Genomic DNA, 13,983 nt, shown 5'->3' on the forward strand with positions numbered 1-13,983 from the left:
GCCAAAGATGGACATACTTGGAAATTCAAGCTTCGCCTTTCGTGCTTTTACACTTAGTGGCACCGTGACGAATGCGAGGGGGAGATTACTCGCGACTGCTGGCAGATTTTAAATAATACGGCCACCATAGGAGTTAAAATGCCCTCGGAATGGGAGGGGCTGGAAAGGAATATTCAGTTGGTAGTTCATATGAAGAGTTCAGATGCAAAAGCCTCTAAATGCCATTTGAAATTTTCTTATAGAATGATCATTTTTTATCAAGCTAGTATATTTAAGTTCAGTAATTTTACTTAAATGATAATTAATAGATAATCTTCATTGCCATTTAAGTGAAATTATTGAATTTAAGTATACAAGCTTGATAAAAATGATCATTCTAGAAGAAAATTTCAGATGGCATTTAGAGGCTTTTGCATCTGAACTCTTCATATACAATTTCACCGCTAGATGGGAGTAATTCCTACACAATGTAGCTTTAAGCATGAATTAATGCAGAATAGTGCACCCGTATTGTAAAGTGTTACCGTAGATATCCTTAAGCTTGTGCTCAGGGATTCATGACTGATTTGATCAAAGGTGGTAAGTTTGTGATCCATTACAGCACTGTAAAAAATAGTTCACCAGAAGGCAGTTCTCAAGAGCAGATTTATTAAACAAAGAAGTTGGACAATACAAGATAATATTAACAAAACCAAAATACTCAAAAGCCAATAGCCTACCAAAAATACAAAAGAGACATCATCCATAATCAGAATCCTTTGAGAATAAAAAAATAATGACTACAAATAAGCACAACAATTACAGTAAAATGTGGTAAAAACAACGAGGCAGGAAACTAAAGACAAAAAGACAAATACATAAACTAGTCCTGCATGGGAATACTGGAGGACCGCACACAGTATTTGTGTAACAGCATCCCAAGAAAGACTAACTATTCAAGAGGCAAATGTGGCCTTACATTACAGAGGACTAAATATTAATATACAGTATTGATATGTAAATGCGTTTTATTGTCTCTGCACAAAAATTCTCTAGACAACACAAATGTTTTTATAAGTGACAGTGTTTACCAAGATTCTTGTTAAACTCATGAATGCTGTATATGAACAGCTTTGATCAATTAATACAATGATAATAGCATTATATCACATATTTTCACTTTCAGAGTGCACTTTTATGATTTTTCTTTACCTAGTTTCTTTTTTATGTATTTCAGTGCTCTGTTTTGTCTTCTCCTGCTCTCTTCTTGATGTTTTCCAGTATTTCAGCTTTTTCAGGCTCATTTATTTCCTTCAACTTCTCAATCAGAAAATCAACATGTAAGAGTATGATCAGTGAATCAGTGTTGAGTGCGATCATCTCCAGAATCTCCACACAGTGAAAAGCATCCATCACCAGCATTATTTTCTCAATCTTTAATTTTTGTAGTTCTTCTTCCAGATTCTTGACCAAAGTCTCACCATTTCTAACTTTGATTATATTGTCATCATATTGTCTCTTTAAATCATCATTTGTCCTCTTCTCCTTCTTTGTCTTTGTTTCATATATTTTTGCTTCTTTGACGTGTTTGCTGTTGTGGCATTTATTTGTGCACACTGTACAGTGATCATCTTTCATCACTTCGCACCATGAGAGATCTCTGACCCACCAGCATCCTGGATAATGACAGTTCTCCTCACAGACGCTGCAGCATGTGGCCTTATAGGCTTTAGAAAGATCAATACCAACCTTCTCTTTGTAGGACACTTCAACTTCATACTCAAAGATCTTATTTTCTTCAACAGCTTTTATGTGTTGCTCCAGATCTTCTTGAGTTTGTTTCAGCTCATTTTGCTTTTGGTCCATCTTTTGAATATGTGATTTTATGTTGGACATTTCTGCCTCCAACTGCTCCCGTTGTTGCAACACATCTTGAGTCATCTTCACGGTTTTTGGTTTTATATTTTTAAGAAATGTGAAAAATCTTGTAATTTCTTCAAAACTGAGATTCCATGATTGTTCCTGGACCATCTGGTATTTTGGCTGAAATGTCTCTCCTTGACAGTTGTCAAACAGGAAAAACACTGGCTGATTCTCATCATTCACTGCACACTCGATTTTAGCCTCTTTAAGAGCCATCAGGGCAGATTTAGGGATAGCTCCACGTGAGTGTGTGAAGAGCAAGACAATGTTTCCATCAATATCTCTCCCAAATAAAGACTGAACAGCATCAAATATATATATTTGTCTGTCAGAGAGTCAATTCTGTGTTGCATCAATCACCAGACACACAGCATCTAGTTTATGGATGCAGTCATCACATTTGCATAAACGAAGTAAATTCATGGCGATCTCTTTATCTTTCTCAACTCCACGAGTGTCTCCATATCCTGGTGTGTCGATGATTGTTAGATCGATTGGACTCTCTTGTAGATAAAACTCATAAACAGTGATGCTGGAGGTCTGACTGTGAACTGATGTTTGGTCACTCTGATCATCTGTGATCTCAAACCAAACCTGGTCCTCTCTCTTCACACCCAACATGTAGTTGATCATAGTGTTGATTAGTTTTGTTTTTCCTGTTCCTGTTTCTCCCACCATCAGAATGGTTTTATGGGTTTTGGTTTTGTCTCTCTCTCCAAAGGTAATTTTTTTATATGGTTCAGATTCATCATGAGAGTCTGTTGTTGGTGTCAGATGGTATCGAGTGGGAGTCCCCTTCTCAATTACCCAACTTTGCTTGATGATTACATTAAATTTTTGTAATCCTGGTTCTAAACTGTCCATTTTTTGTCTGTAATATAAAGAAGAAAAATATAACACAAAAACAGACATTTAAAAAATGTAAATAATAATAATAAAGTATAGGCTACTAGTTATTTTTTTCTATTTAATGAGGCAAAATTATGCATCTCATCATCAATAACATCAATATCTTCATCAATATCTTCACCAGAATAGGTCTTAAAAGAAATTTTGAAAGAAGAGTAAAAGTCCTGTGTGTCAGGTCAGCAAACTACAATTCACAGCATGCACCTCAGCCTTCAAACATGGCTGCCCCGGACTCAATAACCACTTGAGATGTGCCTTGCCTCATGTAAAATTTAGACGAGAGTATGCGACTGCAGTGAGAGTGAAATAAGTGCTGTCAAGAAGGAGAGTTTTTCATTTATGGAGTCAGATGTAATAATGAGAGAATACATATTCAAATGTATTGCATTTAATCAAAAAATACTTTGCCTCAAGAAAGGACAGTAACACGTAAAGACCTTCCGCGCTGGTCGGATGCCGGTCTTGGGCCGATCGAGCGCAAGCCTTACAATACGATAATCGAGAGATACCCTCTGCTTTAGTTAGCAGAACTCTGCCTTTGAGCGATAAATCTCTTAGCAACCAATTTGTTCAATACCTTACGTGCATTTTCAATAATCAGAAGAAAATTGGAAGGGCATCTAGTTTTATCATCTTTGATTATTTTAACTCCCAAATAAGTAACACTCTCTCTCACAGGAATATTACAAATTAAGGATTCCAAACAATTACCAACTGGGAGTTACTCACATTTGTTAATGTTAGGGCGAAGACCTGAGGCTTTAGAAAAGGGCTCAAGAGTCTCTAATGCTACCGCAACCTGAGAGGCATCCTTCAAAAACAAACAATCAGCTAACTGACTTATTACCACTTCAGTGTCATCAACAGTTATTCCTTTTAAAGGGCTTTCTCTGATATGCAAATTTAGAAGTTCGGTAGCTATCAGAAACAGATATGGGGAGATTGGGCATCCCTGCCTGACTCCCCGATTAAGAGTAAATCTAGGAGAGGTTCCACTGCTGAGTTTGATAGAGCTATTGCAATTAGTATAGAGCATTTTAATAGATCCACAAAAGAAGTCACCAAATCCCAACTTGCGAAGAGTCTGTAACAAAAATTCATGCTCCAGGGAATCAAAGGCTTTATAATAGTCTAATAAGAGAATAAGAATATCACTAGAGAAAAATTCAGAATAATCTAGAATGTCTAAAACCAGACTTTTTCCTTTTTTGTAGAAAGCCAGATTGACATTCATCAATTAAATTATTCAAAACACATTTTAATCTTTTTGATAAAACCAAAGCAATAATTTTATAATCGTTATTTAGCAATGTAACTGGCCGCCAATTATCAATTAACAAGGGATCTTTATTTGGTTTTTAAATTAAAGTTATAAGTGTCACGATCCACACACAAAGGAAAGGGAAGATCGAATTGCAGTAAAGATTATTTTATTGGGCAAATCCAAAATCGTATCCAGTCCAGGCAGAGGTCAAAATCCAAATAATCAATCCAAGAAACAAGAACATAAACAGGAAACACAGGGAACGGAAGTGGAGTGATATAATACAACAAGGAATCCACAACAAACACTGAACCAGCAAGGGTATAAATACACAGAACTAACAAGGTGAGGGGAAACAGCTGAGTGCAATAATGACGGGGAACACCTGAGTGCAATGATCGTGATAGTCAGACAGGATGATGGGAAACATAGTTCATGATGTAAGTGACACCGGGGAAGGAGGACATCTACTGGACAACCGGGGAACACAAACCCAACACTGTGACATAACCCCCCCTCTACGGAGCGGCTGCCAGACGCTCCAAGACAACAAATACTACAAAACAAGAGTCCAGGTGGGAGGTGGAACGGTGGAGGATCAGGGGGAGGGATGGGGGGCCAGGTCCATGAAGAGAAACAGGAACAGGGGGTGACGGTCTAGCCGGCTGCCAGGGCAAAACAGACAGTCCATCGGGTGGCCAGGGGGAAGCAGAAGACAGTCCCTCGGGCGGCCAGGGTGGAGACTTTCCCTCGGGCGGCCAGGGCGGAGATTCTCCCTCGGGCGGCCAGGGCGGAGACTCTCCCACGGGCGGCCAAGGCGGAGACGACCCTTCAGGTGGCCAGGGCGGAGCGGACTGTTCATCGGGCGGCCACGGCGGAGACGACCCTTCGGGCGGCCACGGCGGAGACGACCCCTTGGGTGGCCACAGCGGAGACGACCCCTCGGGCGGCCATGGCTCAGGAACTGGAACAGACACCACCGGCTCAGGCACTGGAACTGGTGCCAACGGCTCAGGCACTGGAACTGGCACCACCGGCTCAGGAACAGGAACTGGCACCATCGACTCAGGCACTGGATCTGGCACCACCGGCTCAGGCACTGGAACTGGCACCACCGGCTCAGGCACTGGAACTGGCACCACCGGCTCAGGCACTGGAACTGGCACCACCGGCTCAGGCACTGGAACTGGCACCAACGGCTCAGGCACTGGAACTGGCACCAACGGCTCAGGCACTGGAACTGGCACCAACGGCTCAGGAACAGGAACTGGCACCATCGGCTCAGGAACAGGAACTGGCACCATCGACTCAGGCACTGGAACTGGCACCACCGACTCAGGCACTGGAACTGGCACCACCGGAACTGGAACTGGCACCAACGGCTCAGGAACAGGAACTGGCACCATCGACTCAGGCACTGGAACTGGCACCACCGACTCAGGCACTGGAACTGGCACCACCGGAACTGGCACTGGAACTGGCACCACCGGCTCAGGCACTGGAACTGGCACCACAGGCTCAGGCCCAGGAACAGACACCACCGGCTCAGGAACAGACACAGGCTCGACGGCGGCCATCTTGTCCGAAGACACAGGCTCGGCAGGCGTGACGTGAACAGGCTCGGTGGCGGCCATCTTGTCGGAAGACACAGGATCGGCAGACGTGACATGAACAGGCTCGGCGGCGGCCATTTTGTCCGAAGACCCAGGCTCGGCAGACGTGCTGTGCTTCCTCCACGCATGCAGTACCGCCACTGCATAAAAGAGGAAGACCACTCTCTTGGCTGTGGCAGGACTGATGGTGGGCGGCTCTGAGACAATCTCAGGGATGACAGCGGGCTGCTCGGAGGGGACAGCCTCCGGGACGACAGCGGGCTGTTCGGAGGGGACGGCCTCCGGGACGACAGCGGGCTGTTCGGAGGGGACGGCCTCCGGGACGACAGCGGGCTGCTCGGAGGGGACGGCCTCCAGGGAAACAGCGGGCCGTTCGGGGACGACCTCCAGGGAGACAGCGGACTGTTCGGTGACGACCTCCAGGGAGACAGCGGGCTGTTCGGGGACGTCAGGAGTGCAGGAAGCTCTCCCTCTCCTTCTCCTCTGCCGCCTCTGATAGCGACAGGCAGGCTCTGGACTGGATGGGATTGGCGGCAGATGGAAGTCTGGGCTGGATCTCACCACCTCAGGTTCCATGAAGGATCGAGGTGGAGAGTGATACCTGGACTCCCCTCTAGTACCTCCTCTCCTATGACCTCCGCGGGTCCCAGAAAATTTTGCCAGACGGGTTCCCTCGAACGACTCTCTGGGATGATCTGAAGGGGGTGTGGAAGCTTTCTTCAAATCAGCTTCCTCAGTCAATCGGGCCCACAGTGCAAAACACTCGAAGATGTTCATACGAGGCTCCGAATCTCCAGATCGAGAAATCCCACTGCTGGATCTAGACATGGTGGATTCCTTCTGTCACGATCCACACACAAAGGAAACGGAAGATCCAAATGCAGTAAAGATTATTTTATTGGGCAAATCCAAAATAGTATCCAGTCCAGGCAGAGGTCAAAATCCAAATAATCAATCCAAGAAACAAGAACATAAACAGGAAACACAGGGAACGGAAGTGGAGTGATATAATACAACAAGGAATCCACAACAAACACTGAACCAGCAAGGGTATAAATACACAGAACTAACAAGGTGAGGGGAAACAGCTGAGTGCAATAATGACGGGGAACACCTGAGTGCAATGATCGTGATAGTCAGACAGGATGATGGGAAACGTAGTTCATGATGTAAGTGACACCGGGGAAGGAGGACATCTACTGGACAACCGGGGAACACAAACCCAACACTGTGACAATAAGTCCTTGACACAAAGTCGGAGGAAGCAGGGCTCTTTCTATACTCTCTTTGAAAACTTCAACCAAAAAAAGGGGATAAAAGTTTGCTAAATGCTTTATAAATCTTTTTGTCTGCATAAAGTCTCTTCTATGTTTTTATGTTTAAGCATTTAATCATCTATTCCTGTATCTTGAAAAGTATACAGTATAGATGACATTGTTATAACAGATATTTTTGAGCACGTACTGTAACCCCACCTCTACCCCTGAAACTATCAACTTCTCACCAATATAAAACTCAAAACAAACAGACAAAAGTATAGTCACAACAATTAATTCCACAAAATTATTTAAAAAGGTCACTATAAAAGGTATTCCTAATGACTTGTGTCTTCGGAATACATGAAATGCAGTGCATGATAGCTTTGTGTGAAGAACAGAGTAAAACTTTGCTGAAATCTCTCTCTGTCAGTCATATCATTCAAAAGATAAATCCAAACTTTAGCATGACACATGTAAGAGCCAATGACATATGACATCAAAGCTGTTATAATGTGTGGGCAGTTTTAACATGATGGAAAATAGGGACAATGATCAGATTTTAGTCTGTTCCTTGCACAAAGAACACTTGGAAAGCTACAGTCATTTGGAATAATTGTATGATTTTTGGATAAATTATTGTGACTTTACTTTTATCTGCCTTAAAGTCTGCACACATAAAATGACAGTGGGTAGTATTCTTACTTTTCATTAGAATCTGTCATGCTCCAGGTTTGAAGTCCTTCAAGTTCCCAAGCAAGTTATTGCTAAAGAAAGTAAATGCATGTAACATTTTTTTACAACAATCACCAGTTCACAAAGACATAAATTAAACAGTTATTTCTGTAAACAGTATTTATATTGTTTAAAAAAATGTATTGGGAACATTAAATATATATATATATATATATATATATATATATATATATATATATCTTTCGTCCTATTTCTGTATTTATAAGCACTATGTATTAACAAATATCTACAATATAGCCTATACAGTACTCACAATTTGAGATACTAAATATCATTGTAACATTACTACACTGAGATACATTGTCTATTGAAGAGCAATACACATTTACTTACAATATTACCTGTTTGTTCAAGTGCTTCTGTGTCTAACTCACTTCAGGTACTGGCAGACAGGAAGAAACAGTTGTATTTATACACTGGCCAACACCCATTTTTTGAAGGTCACATGATTTGCACGAACGTGTAAAATCACTCCTGTCATAGACAATATATACCCACAATTTTCTGTTTCTGTTACTCATGGAGTTTCCATTCACTTTCCAGCTTAATAAGTTTGGCCTGTTGAGCTTGTATCTCTTCAATAGACTTTGCCTGTTCTAATTTGGCTGCGAGATCTGCTTCCGCATCTGCTCGCTTGCTAGAAGCCTTAGAGCTTGTGATTGACAGGTTATCTAATTTTATGGATTCTTCTGAAATAACACTTTCGGTGCTTGTCTCACCAAAGACAGATTTATATTCTTCACGACTTAAAATCATTCGCACTCTTTCTTTTTCAGCTTCCTCTTTAAAGGTCTCTTGAACTAGACCTACATCAAGCCGTCTACTCACAAGGTCACATATTTCTGTTGTCAGTGTGCTTACACTGATGTTAAAATAACACATCTTATATACAGTAAAACACTGATGTTCACTTTCACAAGTTGAAGGGATGTTTTCTTGTTACAAAAAGAATGTAAAACACATATGTTGGTTATATCATTTTAAATCTAATTTAAGTTAATTTTATATACTTTAAGCATTATTGTATCGAATATCGCATTGTTTAATGAGTTATCGCATATCGCATTTTTCTTCAATATCGTGCACTTAATAACCTCGTCCAGGCGATGAAGTAATGGCAGACGGGCTTCACCATTACCGATCTCCTTTACGAAAGGAAGGTCAAACTTGTCCTTGATTTTTGTTACAGACTCTTCGCAAGTTGGGATTCGGTGACTTCTTTTGTAGATCTATTAAAATGCTCTATACTAATTGCAATAGCTCTATCAAACTCAGCAGTGGAACCTCTCCTAGATTTACTCTTAATCGGGGAGTCAGGCAGGGATGCCCAATCTCCCCATATCTGTTTCTGATAGCTACCGAACTTCTAAATTTGCATATCAGAGAAAGCCCTTTAAAAGGAATAACTGTTGATGACACTGAAGTGGTAATAAGTCAGTTAGCTGATTGTTTGTTTTTGAAGGATGCCTCTCAGGTTGCGGTAGCATTAGAGACTCTTGAGCCCTTTTCTAAAGCCTCAGGTCTTCGCCCTAACATTAACAAATGTGAGTAACTCCTAGTTGGTAATTGTTTGGAATCCTTAATTTGTAATATTCCTGTGAGAGAGAGTGTTACTTATTTGGGAGTTAAAATAATCAAAGATGATAAAACTAGATGCCCTTCCAATTTTCTTCTGATTATTGAAAATGCACGTAAGGTATTGAACAAATTGGTTGCTAAGAGATTTATCGCTCAAAGGCAGAGTTCTGCTAACTAAAGCAGAGGGTATCTCTCGATTATCGTATTGTAAGGCTTGCGCTCGATCGGCCCAAGACCGGCATCCGACCAGCGCGGAAGGTCTTTACGTGTTACTGTCCTTTCTTGAGGCAAAGTATTTTTTGATTAAATGCAATACATTTGAATATGTATTCTCTCATTATTTCATCTGACTCCATAAATGAAAAACTCTCCTTCTTGACAGCACTTATTTCACTCTCACTGCAGTCGCATACTCTCGTCTAAATTTTACATGAGGCAAGGCACATCTCAAGTGGTTATTGAGTCCGGGGCAGCCATGTTTGAAGGCTGAGGTGCATGCTGTGAATTGTAGTTTGCTGACCTGACACACAGGACTTTTACTCTTCTTTCAAAATTTCTTTTAAGACCTATTCTGGTGAAGATATTGATGAAGATATTGATGTTATTGATGATGAGATGCATAATTTTGCCTCATTAAATAGAAAAAAATAACTAGTAGCCTATACTTTATTATTATTATTTACATTTTTTAAATGTCTGTTTTTGTGTTATATTTTTCTTCTTTATATTACAGACAAAAAATGGACAGTTTAGAACCAGGATTACAAAAATTTAATGTAATCATCAAGCAAAGTTGGGTAATTGAGAAGGGGACTCCCACTCGATACCATCTGACACCAACAACAGACTCTCATGATGAATCTGAACCATATAAAAAAATTACCTTTGGAGAGAGAGACAAAACCAAAACCCATAAAACCATTCTGATGGTGGGAGAAACAGGAACAGGAAAAACAAAACTAATCAACACTATGATCAACTACATGTTGGGTGTGAAGAGAGAGGACCAGGTTTGGTTTGAGATCACAGATGATCAGAGTGACCGAACATCAGTTTACAGTCAGACCTCCAGCATCACTGTTTATGAGTTTTATCTACAAGAGAGTCCAATCGATCTAACAATCATCGACACACCAGGATATGGAGACACTCGTGGATTTGAGAAAGATAAAGAGATCACTGAGAGTTTGTTCAGTCTAATTAAATCTGCAGAAGAGATCCATAAACTAGATGCTGTGTGTCTGGTGATTAAAGCAACACAGAATCGACTCTCTGACAGACAGATATACATATTTGATGCTGTTCAGTCTTTATTTGGGAGAGATATTGCTGAAAACATTGTCTTGCTCATCACACACTCACGTGGAGCTCCTCCTAAATCTGCTCTGACGGCTGTTAAAGAGGATAAAATCAAGTGTGCAGTGAATGATGAGAATCAGCCAGTGTTTTTCCTGTTTGACAACTGTCAGTCAGAAACTGCTGATGAAGAAAATATAATGCTGGAACAATCATGGAATCTCAGTTTTGAAGAAATTACAAGATTTTTCACATTTCTTAAAAACATAAAACCAAAAACCGTGAAGATGACTCAAGATGTGTTGCAACAACGGGAGCAGTTGGAGGCAGAAATGTCCAACATAAAATCACATATTCAAAAGATGGACCAAAAGCAAAATGAGCTGAAACAAACTCAAGAAGATCTGGAGCAACACATAAAAGCTTTTGAAGAAAATAAGATCTTTGAGTATGAAGTTGAAGTGTCCTACAAAGAGAAGGTTGGTATTGATCTTTCTAAAGCCTATAAGGCCACATGCTGCAGCGTCTGTGAGGAGAACTGTCATTATCCAGGATGCTGGTGGGTCAGAGATCTCTCATGGTGCGAAGTGATGAAAGATGATCACTGTACAGTGTGCACAAATAAATGCCACAACAGCAAACATGTCAAAGAAGCAAAAATATATGAAACAAAGACAAAGAAGGAGAAGAGGACAAATGATGATTTAAAGAGACAATATGATGACAATATAATCAAAGTTAGAGATGGTGAGATTTTGGTCAAGAATCTGGAAGAAGAACTACAAAAATTAAAGATTGAGAAAATAATGCTGGTGATGGATGCTTTTCACTGTGTGGATATTCTGGAGATGATCGCACTCAACACTGATTCACTGATCATTCTCCTACATGTTGATTTTCTGATTGAGAAGTTGAAGGAAATGAATCAGCCTGAAAAGGCTAAAAAACTGGAAAACATCAAGAAGAGAGCAGGAGAAGAAAAAAACAGAGCACTGGAAAACATGAAAAGAACACTCTGAACGTGTTTTTCTGTGACATAGTGCTACAAATATAATCATTGTGTTCATTGAAGCAATAATGTGTTCATTGCATCGCTTAAGTGAATCTGAGATTTTGGTCAAGAATCTGGAAGAAGAACTACAAAAATTAAAGATTGAGAAAATAATGCTGGTGATGGATGCTTTTCACTGTGTGGATATTCTGGAGATGATCGCACTCAACTTGTGATGCAAGTTTGATTTATATTCATAGGCTCCCTGCTGAACATGGGTTTTGAAATCTTATATTTCTGAACTCTCAAAGTTCAGATTAATGCATTAAAATGTAGATAATATCTTGCTCCCAAATCTAGAAGAGTTCCACCCCTCATAGTCTCACAAAATCCTGTGGATTGTTTTGATGTCACTAGTCTAGTTGTGATAGGTATTACAATCTGATTGGACCAGTCGCTTCAAGTGCTGTGGCTATAATTTGGTTTGACCAGTAAAAAAAGCTGTAATTTCCAATAAAATTACACAGAGTTAAACCCAGAAACCCTACTTTGTCACTCATTATAGCAAGGAGGCTGTCTAGATTAAATACATCATTAAGAAAAACTGGAACATTATTGAATGTGACCCAGGGCTGGACTGGGACAAAAAATCGGCCCGGGCATTTTTGCCCAGACCGGCCCACTATATGATCATAAACACCACCCATCTTTGCACGCCCTTAATTATATGCATACCAACTCCTATTCATTAAAACCACTAATGCCATGTAATGAGTGAGTATAGGAACGAGTGAGAGTTAACAGATGAAATAAGTCAAAATTTGATATTTATTAATACAGTTGAACTATTACTCCACAGTGGTGAATCCTAAAACAAGCTATAAGCGTCTCTGGCTTAGCAATACAAGTGTTTCTTACAGGGTTTTTGTTAAAACTATGGTGGTGTGACCTCGGTCCTTCTAGGGGGGTTCGGGGGCATGCCCCCCCCCCCCGTGAGAAAATTTTGTGCATTTTAATGTTAAATTCATCAATCTGGTGCACTTTGAGAGTTCAAAATTAAAAGCTCCAACCCATATTCAGTGTGCAAATTAAACAAAGAAATATTCAAACCTCTTTTAGTAACAGTGTCTACATTACACCTACTACATAATAATAGTTATAATATTAGTCCAATGACAGTATTAGCCATATTTTGTAAAACAAATGCACTAAAAAATAAAGGAAACTTTCATAATTAGTGTTGTACCAATTTCTATACTTGAAAGAGATAAGCACATGATCTTTTATTTTGACGCAAACTGCATCAAGCTTTTATTTTGGCGGAAAACATGGTTTACAAACGCCTCTTATTAAATTTCTAGTGAATTGCGGTAATTGTCAACTATGCAGATGTGGAAATAATCTACACTCATGACATGGCCTAAGTGTTTTGAAAGTAGTTCTGCTTACCGCGGACTCTACACTCTCTCATCTCTCTCCTGATCCTCCGTCCTCACTATCATCATCTGCCAAAGGAGCTGATGAAGGTCAGAAAACATATATTTTGACACATAAAGCGTCTGCTTTAAGGGCCTGGTTCTATTTTTTCACGCTATTTATCTGCACATTCCTTGCGTTTCTTCTCCATCTATTTTGACAGATACACACTGACACTGCTGCACGCTCGCTCACTCGTTTAAAGTTGTGATTGGGCCAGCCCAGTGTCAATCAAGAAAAGAGCCAATGGGCCGCTGATCTACGTGTTTCATGGGCTGGTCTGTCCACAAAAAAAAAAAAACTAACACTGACTTTGACCAATGCATTACACCGGCACAAACCCAGCGCCGCCAATTAAGCAAAACAAAACAAAACGAATGGGCCGCCGATGTACAAATTTTATGGGCCGTAAAAAAAAAAAAAAAAAAAGTATGAGTATGAGATATATCGGCCCAAAAAGCACGTCGGCCCACCGGGCAAATGCCCGGTATGCCCAATGGCCAGTCCAGCCATGATGTGACCCGACTTTACGGGAAATACTCACTGAACCCCCTGGGATCAGCTTTAGGAGGGCCCCTACAATTAAAGACAAGTTAGTAAGAAGTTACCTCCCTGCTCCTAAACGTGAAGCTTGGCTTCGTCAACCCAAGGGAAACTTTCCTTGTGGTAATTGTAAGTATTGTGAGAATATGGCTAAAACTGCTACATTTATGGATGACGCGCATTACGTCAATAACAGGACAAATTAATACAAAGACACATAACTACTTGTATAGGTAGTTTATTTAAGTTTAAACATATTTGACAACGTATTACCAACACAAAAACAAGTAAATCAACTAATGGCCAAGACCGCAGACCTCACTCACTCTCGCTCGCTCACTCGCAGGCACTCTTTCTCTCTCTCGCCCTCACCCTCAGCACCAAACGCGAATAGAGCGT

General features: G+C 40.6%; 3 protein-coding genes across 4 annotated transcripts in view; 2 read left to right on the top strand and 1 right to left on the bottom strand.

Annotated features, from left to right (window-relative positions):
- LOC311075330 (uncharacterized protein) overlaps positions 1-13,983 on the top strand; it is a 250,040-nt gene that overhangs the window by 108,621 nt on the left and 127,436 nt on the right. The window lies entirely within an intron of this gene.
- The window catches only part of LOC311075333 (uncharacterized protein), a 467,028-nt gene that overhangs the window by 106,130 nt on the left and 346,915 nt on the right, over positions 1-13,983 (top strand). The window lies entirely within an intron of this gene.
- Positions 628-8,084, bottom strand: LOC311075832 (uncharacterized protein). Of its 2 annotated transcripts, none has more exons than XM_084103451.1 (3): positions 8,034-8,083; positions 7,650-7,711; positions 628-2,773 (listed from the first exon to the last, which is right to left on the bottom strand). In XM_084103451.1, exon 3 carries the CDS (start codon positions 2,116-2,118, stop codon positions 1,213-1,215), a length of 906 nt encoding a protein of 301 aa, XP_083959577.1. In that variant the 5' UTR covers positions 2,119-2,773; positions 7,650-7,711; positions 8,034-8,083; the 3' UTR covers positions 628-1,212. The 2 variants fall into 2 exon arrangements, with proteins under 2 accessions (XP_083959577.1, XP_083959576.1); XM_084103450.1 differs by having other exon boundaries at positions 634-2,773; positions 8,042-8,084.

This window comes from Abramis brama, assembly GCF_963993115.1.
Source record: "Abramis brama genome assembly, chromosome: 24".
In the NCBI taxonomy this organism is placed as follows: domain Eukaryota; kingdom Metazoa; phylum Chordata; class Actinopteri; order Cypriniformes; family Leuciscidae; genus Abramis; species Abramis brama.